We start from the raw sequence: 10,376 nt of genomic DNA, 5'->3' as shown, positions 1-10,376 counted from the left end.
TTTTTTATTTAAGGATGCATTAAATTGATTAAAAGTGACAGTAAAGACATTTATAATGTTAGACAGGTTTTTATTTTAAATAAATGCTGTTTCAAATAAGTGTGTCACGGTTTGCACAAAATTATTAAGCAGCAACTGTTTTCAATATTGATAATAAGAAATGTTTCCTGAGGACCGAATCAGCATATTAGAATGATTTCTTAAGGATCATGTGACTCTGAAGGCTGTAGAGAAAAATTCAACTTTGTCGTCACATGAATAAATTACATTTTAAAATATATTGAAATAGAAAACAGTTATTTACACATTCCTGACATGGATCAGACCCTTAGTCACTTCTCAGATGCCAAATACAGACAACACTTGTAACCTGAAAACCAGAATAGGTGTTGCTTGCCAGTACATGATGGCACTGAGGAAGGGTTAATGACGGAAAACGTTCTGCACCTTTGCACATTTGCACTTTTTTTGTACATATTTTTGTGACCTCTGAGCAATAAATGTTATAAGCCTTTTTGGCTAAATTTGGACGAGTGCGGATCTCTTTCATCTTCATATAACCAGAATAGATGCACAAGATTTACGAAAACTGAAAAGGAGGTGATTGAAAATCCACCCCGTTCAGCTCTTACTCCATGTCATCACCCTCTTCTCTGTTTTCAGTTTGACCGGGAGCACTTCAGCTGCGGATCTCTTTCATCTTCATATAACCAGAATAGATGCACAAGATTTACGAAAACTGAAAAGGAGGTGATTGAAAATCCACCCCGTTCAGCTCTTACTCCATGTCATCACCCTCTTCTCTGTTTTCAGTTTGACCGGGAGCACATCAGCGAGGTGTTTGTAGATCTGAAGTGGTTTGAGAGTAAGGTGGGGAACAAATACCTGAACGAAGCAGCCGGGCTGGCAGCCGAGGAGGCTGGTGTCAAAGACATGAAGAAGAGTAAGGTGAATATGAGCAGTATGCAGTAAGACAGATGGCACACCCAAGCACACTGTATGAGGTGGTTTTTATTGCTCTCATATCAGAATCAAATTTTCTTATTCGCATTTAAAATCATCACAAACAATGAGCAGCCTATCCTTGTTTCGGAGAGGGGGTGTTAGAAGTAACCATGTGCTGCTGCCATTGTCTCATGTGAATCAGGTTCAGTTTTAGTTACCAGGTTCCTGTCTTCTAAATGAATCTGCTGCTGTTTCTGCTTTCACCTCTTTTGTCTCTTTATGAATCGGGCTTTGATGAATGAGCATTTTTGTCTTAGTTTGTGTCTGGCTGCATTGCGTAGTTCTCTAGCTGGTCTATAATAAATATTTAAAAGAAATAATTACATTTTTTAAAATGGTTTATTTACCTATGACTTGTCGTCGTTCCAAATCAGTATGGTGTATTTTTTTCTATGCAATTAACAAAAAAGAACTAGTGATGCATGAAATTTTTGGCAACTGAAAAAATAGGATCTTTGGTATCGGCTGTAAACATTGACTGAAACAGTGTCATTTAAAGGGATAGCTCACCCAAAAATGAAAATTCGTTTGCTCACACTCATATCATTCCAAACCTATATGAATTTATTTCTTCTGCTGAGCACAAAAGAAGATACTTTGAAGAATTTGGGTAACCAAACAGTTGACCGTAGCCATTGACTTCCATTGATTTACAAGTCAATGGCTACCATCAGCTGTTTGGTGACCAACATTCTTTAAAATATGTTCTTTTGTGCTTAACAGATGAAACAAGCTCATACAGGTTTGGAACAACATCAGGGTGAGTAAATGATAGAATTTTAGATTTTTTCAGTTCATACAACTAATGTGCTATATTTTATGCTTAATGATATATTATTGTGTGACAAACAGACTGAAATTTCAGTCATTAATCACTGATGGACCACTATATATATATAGTTTTTTTGTTTGTGATCACCAGGAACCCATTGTATGGAAAAGATCAATGTGAAAATTTTTCATTTTTTTAAATGTCATCAGTCATTTTTTTTAAGTGATCCTTTATTTTTTCAGTCTGCGGACGACTCTTTGTGTCTCGCCGCTCTTGATGAAGTCAGGGACTCTCACAGCACTCCAGGAAGAGGTACACAAATCCAAACCCCAAGTCCATTACTGTTAGACCTTGGCTAGCACTTTATTTTATAATCCTGTGCATGTTCTATGTACAACCCTGAACAAAGCCCTACACCTAACCTTATCAATGCCAAGTAATAAGTAACCTTATATTACGCAGTACTGTTTTGTGTAAGTACACCGTAAGTGCACATACTTTCAAATGAAGTACAACCAGACAATAACACATTTTAAAGCCTTCAGCTTCTAAATAAGGCTTAATATTGTCCACAATGCACTAGAAGGCACAGAGGAAGACGGTGAAGATGATGACATGTTTGAAACAGAGTTTCGACAATACAAGCGCACCTACTACATGACCAAGATGGGCATTGAAGTCATCTCTGAGTGAGTCTCCATTCATTTTAATTTTGTAAAGGATGGAAGCATGCTTCCTCTGTGTGTCTAAAAGTGAACAGTTCTGTGAAGATGAATTTTTTCTATTTCATCTTGCAGTGAGTTTTTGGCCAATCAGGCTAAATGTTACGTGGAGGGGATCCAGTGGATCTTGCATTACTACTACCATGGAGTTCAGTCTTGGAGCTGGTGAGCTGAGAGAGAGAGTGAACAAATGTAGTGAATTGTGCTTATAAGTAGGGCTGCGTGATTTGGGAGATGTTTTTTTTTTTTTCTTTTTAAAAATAGCAAAATCCAGGTTTGTTGTGCTTGTTTGTTGGTAATAATAATAATTACATCTAAATAAAATATGAAAATATTAATATTTCTTATTTTGTTTTTAGTAATTTTTATATTTCACTAGTAAAATATATATTTTTTAGGAACAATATAATTTTATTTGAAAATCTTAGTCTTAATCTCTAGCTTATGTTATGACCTTAAAGCTTCTTCTTTTGTTGACAAGTGTTTCTCATTACAAGTATGGGAAGGTGATTGGCCCATTTTGCATTCCTAAATGCACATTAATATTAATACATGCTTTATTATGATTAATCATGCAGTCCTACTTAAAAGTATCAGGAACATGCATTAAGAAATTCAGTTGGGTTGGTTTTGATGTAATGCTGGTTTCAAAGGACTTTGCTTTCCTCTCAAATCACTACAGGTATTATCCGTACCACTATGCCCCCTTCCTTTCTGATGTGAGAAACATCTCTAGTCTCACGTTGGCATTTGATCTGGGCAAACCCTTCATGCCGTTCCAGCAGCTCTTGGGTGTCCTGCCTTCAGCCAGCAAAGACCTTCTTCCACAGTGTTACCAGGTGACACACTCACTTCATGTCCCCGTCACGTCAATGTTCCTTAGAAACTCTCCCTCATTTATTGACTCTCTGTCCTTCACAGCATCTGATGACGTCACCGGGCTCACCCATCGTTGAGTATTACCCACAAGACTTCAAAACAGACCTGAATGGCAAACAGCAGGAGTGGGAAGCCGTGGTGCTCATCCCGTTTATCGACGAGGTGCTTTAAACATCTGCATTCACTGTGTTTTTCACCATAACAACTGTGATGGAAGTGCAGTTTCATGATATGATATGGGTTTGCATTCAGAAATGCTTGTTAACTGCTATGGAGCCCTACACTCTTAAACTGACTCCACCAGAGAAGGCCAGGAACAGACATACCGAGTGTGCCGTCTACTGCTTTGATAAAGAGCTGGACAATGTCTACAACTCCACCCTCCCCCAGCTCTTCCCCAACATCTTCCACTGCCACGTCAGGTATGACCTACATGCCACAGTATATTTCACCCACTCACATGTTAACATGGTATCAAACCTGATGATGATGATGATAATAAATCATGTGCTCAGTTTAATATAGAACACTTTTCACTTTACACTTACAGATAAATGTAATTATTATTATTTCTGCTTATTCTTTGTTTTTATTGTTGTTAAAAATATCGTACCTTCATTTTAATATGGTGTCACATTTCTGTGTTTACCTTTACACTTGGCACTTCACTTTATCATCAGATAAATTCTAATTAATATTACTAATTATTTCTTATTTAATATTATTAATAAGAATATCTTATTAAAATTAAGGCAAGACATTATTATGGTGTTACAATTTTGTGTTTACCTTTACACTTGGCACTTTATAATTAACAGGAATTCTAATTAATATTACTAATTCATTATTATGTTTATTATTATTATTATTATTATTAATAATAATAATAATAACAATATCTTAATAATTTATTGCCTTCATTTTGATATGGTGTCACATTTCTGTATTTATCTTTACACTTGGCACTTTATAATTAACTGATACATTATTTTAATATTCATATTAAATATTTAATATGAATTGATCATATTAATGAATAATAATTCATTTATCTTGATATAGTGTCACAGTTTTGTATTTATATTTCTACTTTTTCACTTTACAATTAACAAACTCTTAATTATTATTTATTTATAATTTTGTTGATATTTATAATGAATAATGTTTTCAGTTTAATATGTTGTCACTTTTGTATTTACGTGTATACTTTACACTTCACATCAGTACGCTCTGAACAGTGTCAGCGCTTGATGTATTTATTTGTTGTCTTTTGGAAATAACATCCACCGTGTTTATGTTTTTAGGCAAACACCGGTCCCGATGGATGCCTGGCGTGTATCACTGGATCATGTAGTGCACAAGGCTGACAGAGGAGCTCTTTATTTCTGTGGCTTCCCCACCTTACAGCACATCCGTCATAAAGTAAACAAGCCTCAACCTGCCTGTCTGCAGATTATCGCTTATCCCATTAATGGGGATCAGTATCAGATCATACAGGGTTAATGCCAATTTTCCTTCTGTATTTATCACACAGTTTTATAAGAAGAAAACTGGAGTGATGGTGTTTCAACAAAGCAGCAGAGGGGAGAACATGTTACTGGAGATTTTAGCCAGCCAGGAGCTGGAACAGGTGAGCAGTTCGTCCCCTCACACTAAAGGCGCTTTACTTGTAGACTTGATTGTGTTACATCTTAATGACTTTTTCTACCTCAGACAATAAACTACATTTTGCAGGGTTTCTACAGGTCTTAAAAAGGCCTAAATCACTCACTTTATGCTTAAAACAAAAACAAACATGTGTCAGTGGGGTATGAAAACTTATTTTCGCTTTGATTTAAGTAGATTTTTCTGATCTCATTGTCAGATGTTGCTTTGTTTTGCTTCTCAAGTAAATATATCTTGATTTTAAGAATATTTAGACATTTGCACTGGAAAGCCTTTGTGGCTTTTTTTTTTTGCAGTGTGATCAGAAGGTAAAGTAAAAGTTATTTTCTATATTCTATTGTTTGGGTTTGGGACTATATTGACAGATTGTGTTCCCTTCAATTTATTCCTTTTTTTTTTTTACTTGGTCTTAAAAGGTCCTTTATAAAACCTGCTGAAACCTTCTTTTCAATGTATGATGTTTTATGGTAATGTAGTAATACGTGTGTCTCTGCATTGCAGGTGGAAGATGTCGCAGCGCTGGTTCTTGGAAAGTCTTTGTTTGTGAACTGGCCCCATTTGATGGAAGCTCGAGTTGTAGCTGTTTCAGATGGAGAAATAAAGTTAGTTTGTTTGTTTTATTGATATTTCAAAATGATTTGCTGCCATATGGAGTTATGTAGCTCACTCAGACTCTCTCTTTTAGTCTGTTAATTGTGTCTCACTCCTTACTCTGCAGGTTTTCTTTAGACGAACCATCACAGGTGTTGTATCTGGGTGACACACCACCGCCTACTAAAGTCACCCATCTGACTGATAAAGAGCAGAAGGAGTGGGTCAAAGAAGTGCAAGGCCTCTCAGAGCAGTATGCTGCCCTTTTTATTCACATTATTTGTCTTTTGTAATAACTGTATCAAGAAGACAAAACTGATTCAGTCTCTGATTGTCTGATGTATTGGACCCAAAAAAGCACTCGTCAAATCGTAAGCTGCAATGTGATTATCTGAGTCTGATACGTGACTTGCATGAGTGAGGTTTTTCAGTGTGGCAGAGGTTTTTTTTTCATTGTGATGTAATGAATGGTCGCTGTGGTCAATTGCACAGTCTCTTCCTGTCAAAGCGGGTGCTTTTTGTTCGGAATAAGCTGCAAATTTGACCATACTTTATGCCTATAGGTTCTAGTATCTGTACAGTATAAACTAATTTTTCATCAGTCCTTAATCTTAGCTATGCATGTTCAGAGAATAGAAAGCTTTGCATATTTTTAAATTCTGCCAAGTTGAGTATGTATGATAGTTTGTGTGTCCGTATGTAAAATATTACTTTATCTGCATTTCAGCTTCAGCAAGCGCAAAGGCATTGTGATCAATGAGACCGATGTTGTGGTATACGCCCAGCTGCTGACAGGCAGGAAGTATGTCATTGGTCAGAGCGGAAAGGTCCATTTGGAAAAGCAGTTTGCCAAACAGGTCCTGCCCTTTCCATACCAGACTATTGTGAAGGTAAGTAATCACACCAGCCCAAATGTAAACAGGAATTCTAACCAAGATCCTGTTTCTTGGGAAAAATTTGAAGTTGTTCAGATGATTTAAGCATGTTGTTGTTGTTTTTTTCACTTCAGGATATCAAAGCTTTTGATTCATCGTTGGCACACTTCACGACACTGGAGGAGCTGTTTCCCCCAGGAACCGTTGTCTTTATGGTTGGAACCCCATATTACAGTGCAATGGGAGATGTATGTACTGGTTTTTGTGCTCTCCAGACCAGCTCCAATAGTTAAATGCCAGTTATGAAGGATTTTTTCTGTTTGCTTAGGTGCAAGATTCTAGTGATGTCATCAATGAGGGGCGGGTCAGAGTGGTCTTCTCTGTACCGTGTGAACCCCAGCTTGATGCCTTAATACAGAACCAGCATGTAAGTCTTGAGTCTGTCAAGAAGCCTGTGCCCAGTATACTTTGCACTATACAATGTTTGACTGGTTTGTTTTTTCTTCAGTTTTCTTGTTTTCAGATTTTACCAATAGTCTTTTGTTTTTGTTCAGAAATACTCTGTGAAGTACAGTCCCGGGTACGTGCTTGCCTCCCGCCTTGGTATCATCAGCTACCTCATCTCACGGTTCTCCGGTAGCATCTTCATTGGAAGAGGATCCAAGAAAAAGTCAGTGGAATTCAAGTTTTGAATAAAACAATGCATGCTTTGTTTAGTTTATATATGATTTATTTCATACTATCAGTGTACTCTCTATACAGTGCCTTGCAAAAGTATTTGTAAAAGTTATTTTTTTATATTGGATTTACTGTCATTATTTTTATCTAATCTGTCATTATTTTTATTTAAACGCACTGTATTTTTTAATTCTGCAACAATGTTATGTATGGTCATCTAGGATTAGTTATCCATCTAAAATCATGATACATTTCACAGGGATGCACAATATACCAGGATCGGAACAGTTATCGGCTGATATTAGAATTGTTTTTTTGTCCGGTTTTTTTTTTAATATTCTGGTATCGGTCAATTTTGGATATTTCATTGTACAGCTCACGTCCCCTAGTTTTACATTTAGATTACTTTTGCCATCATCTTACCCCCACTTAAAGTTAATCTTTAAAAACACTAAGAATTTAATAAAGCGGTTAAGTTCTTACTGTACATTATAATGTTCGATGCCTAAATTCACTTGCAGCATTTAAAATGATTTTAGTTTTTAATGTTTGATTTTTAATTCATTCAGACAATATAGTATTGCATTTTAATATCAATAATTTGTCATTATCGGTCATAACATTAAAAATAATTATCAGTATAGGCCATACTTGCAATATTGGTCCATCCACAGAATTTGGGTTTGATTGTTTAACAGTATACATTTTTTTCATTAATGAACAATATTCTTTTTTTTTTTTGATTGGCTTTTGAATTAATGTTGCTCTGTTCAGTCCTCATGGAGAGCAGAAAGCCAATGTGGGCCTTAATCTCAAGTTCAACAAGAAGAATGAGGAAGTTCCTGGCTACACCAAGAGAACGGAGAAAGAGTGGCTCTATTCGGCTGCTGTAGAGGAACTCTTAGCTGAATACTTAGAGAGGTGTGTATTTATGTTGGAGTTCGTGTGCGTGCTTGCGGTTGTACCTGTGGTTGTGCAGATATTTGAAAAACAATTTTGTCCTTGTCTCTCAGATTTTCAGAACTGTTTGACTTTGTAGCACGGAACAGTCACGATGACGTCTTTTATGAAGATGACATCTGGCCAGGAGAAGATGAGAATGGGTGTGTTTTGAATCTGTTTTAGACAAGCATTAGTACGTAGAATGCATATCCTTTTGTAATATTACTTTATTACCAATAATTAATCAGAAGGCAATACATTTTCAGCATGCCAGACTTTATAATAGTGACCGTTTATCATTGTGATGCTTTAAATAGCGCTGAAAAGGTCCAGGAGATCCAGGGCTGGCTGAAAAACCATCCAGTCAGTTCCTGCTCCCGAGCTTCATGTGATCTGCAGATCCTGGACACTGGCATTGTGGAGAAGATTGAAGAAGAGCTGGAGAAAACGAAGGTGATGATCACATCCAAACCTCAACAATCCCAGCAGTTGTTCCTGTCTTTCTGTTGATGATGTGTTGATCTCTCTGGGTCACAGGCAAAGAAGATGAACAAGAAAGTATGGGTCACTGTGAAGCCCCACTTGCTTTTTAGGGTATGTGTTTGTCAGTGTTTATATATTATATGTGTTTGTGTTATTTATATACATATAGACAGAGAGAGAGAACATTTGCAATATGTGTGTGTGTCTACAGCCTTTGGAGCAGCAGCACGGTGTTGTTCCAGATCCTGACGCAGAGTATCATCTGTTTGACCGTGTGGTCAATGTGCGAGAAAGCTTCTCTGTTCCACTCGGCCTTCGAGGAACCATCATTGGTATCAAAGGAGGTAAAAGTGTAAACCCAACGCTAGGGATGTAACGATTACCGGTTTGACGATAAATCATGATCAAATTCCCCACGGTTAGTATTACCGTTTCATATTTTAATTATCATTATAACCGTATTTGATTACCGTGATTTGAACAACTGATGATAAATAAATACTGTAGCATAAAGCACAGTTTTAAGTAACAGTCTTATGTGCACGCAGAATAGTTTTCTGGGAGGTTTTAAAAGAGTGCTATGGGCATAGGCGCCGATCCCTGAGCACCCACGGAAAAACACGAGATAGTCTCTGTTCATTTTAACCAATAAGAAATGGATTGCAGCTTTTACGGCTTTATTTCTTTTTTTCATAGTTCATGTGAAGCTGTTTTTGGGTTATTTTAATGGCAAATGTCAAGAGTGCATTATTAAATATTACCTCAAACTTTGTCCTGTTTACATGCGAATAAGTGCTTATTATAAACGGGTATTTATTTAATCACTTTATTTAGTGAAGCGCAACCCTCATAGAAAGAATGTGTGTATTATTTGGTAACTAATGTATTTGCAGTCCGTGTGTTTCACTTCGCAATTGGGCGGCCACCGGCAGAAACATAAATCGGGAATTATACAAATGAATACATGAATGAATGAATTATATGAAGTATCAATTACATGAATTGAATGAATCAATTATTATTTTGACTTAACCATAAGTTATCTATAATTATTTATGGAGCAGATAAAATGCATATAATCATTTATTAATCAATTATCATTTTGACATATCTTTTCTTTATTTAAAGTCTGAAATGTGAGGTTTACCTTTTTATGAAACTTTTTCAAAGCTTTATTTGAACATTTACATTAGATATTTGAACATGCTATTAGTTAAACAGTGGTAATGTTTTAATGATTATGCAAACAAAAATAATTTTATTTGTTGTTTGTTGATTTTAAACATAAAACTTGAAGTGATTTATGTACTTTTTGAACATTTCCAGCACATTTTAACAATACCGTGATAATTTTGGTCACTATAATCGTGATAAGAAATTTTCATAACTTTACATCCCTACCCAACGCAAACTCTCTGGCATCCTTCTGCATCTCGTTTTGTCCTTCATTCTTTGTCTTTCCTGTTCCATCAGCTGAACATGAGGCTGAAGTTCTGTATGAAGTGCTGTTTGATGAGGAGTTTGCTAGAGGACTCACTGTCAGGTGCAGAAGTTCTTTCTCTCAATGGATGATGCAAAATTTAGAAATAATATTTGTATTCAGCATGGACACATTAAATTGTTAGAAAAGTAACAGTAAAGACATTTATTATGTTATATATATGTTATGTCAAAAAATGTATCACGGTTGCCATAAAATTTTTAAGCAGCACAACTGTTTTCAACATTTATAATAATAATAATAATAATAATAATAGTTTCTTC

The 10,376-nt window shown here is 35.9% G+C and overlaps 1 protein-coding gene across 1 annotated transcript in view; it reads left to right on the top strand.

Moving 5' to 3' along the window:
* Positions 1-10,376, top strand: part of xrn1 (5'-3' exoribonuclease 1) — a 31,475-nt gene that overhangs the window by 4,284 nt on the left and 16,815 nt on the right. Inside the window, exons 10-30 of the mRNA XM_016472729.1 lie at positions 814-948; positions 2,020-2,089; positions 2,361-2,466; positions 2,575-2,664; positions 3,182-3,338; positions 3,421-3,540; positions 3,631-3,800; positions 4,683-4,800; positions 4,913-5,008; positions 5,545-5,645; positions 5,762-5,887; positions 6,362-6,524; positions 6,644-6,757; positions 6,838-6,936; positions 7,064-7,179; positions 7,962-8,108; positions 8,201-8,290; positions 8,447-8,582; positions 8,667-8,723; positions 8,824-8,956; positions 10,086-10,155. Of these exons, the coding sequence (XP_016328215.1) occupies positions 814-948; positions 2,020-2,089; positions 2,361-2,466; positions 2,575-2,664; positions 3,182-3,338; positions 3,421-3,540; positions 3,631-3,800; positions 4,683-4,800; positions 4,913-5,008; positions 5,545-5,645; positions 5,762-5,887; positions 6,362-6,524; positions 6,644-6,757; positions 6,838-6,936; positions 7,064-7,179; positions 7,962-8,108; positions 8,201-8,290; positions 8,447-8,582; positions 8,667-8,723; positions 8,824-8,956; positions 10,086-10,155 (2,414 nt within the window). The remainder of the gene's footprint in view (positions 1-813; positions 949-2,019; positions 2,090-2,360; positions 2,467-2,574; positions 2,665-3,181; positions 3,339-3,420; positions 3,541-3,630; positions 3,801-4,682; positions 4,801-4,912; positions 5,009-5,544; positions 5,646-5,761; positions 5,888-6,361; positions 6,525-6,643; positions 6,758-6,837; positions 6,937-7,063; positions 7,180-7,961; positions 8,109-8,200; positions 8,291-8,446; positions 8,583-8,666; positions 8,724-8,823; positions 8,957-10,085; positions 10,156-10,376) is intronic.

This window comes from Sinocyclocheilus anshuiensis, unplaced genomic scaffold, assembly GCF_001515605.1.
Source record: "Sinocyclocheilus anshuiensis isolate Anshui unplaced genomic scaffold, SAMN03320099.WGS_v1.1 scaffold1299, whole genome shotgun sequence".
Taxonomy (NCBI): Eukaryota; Metazoa; Chordata; class Actinopteri; order Cypriniformes; family Cyprinidae; genus Sinocyclocheilus; species Sinocyclocheilus anshuiensis.
Note: the sequence above shows the minus strand (reverse complement) of the source record. Positions and strands in the feature narration are given on the sequence as shown.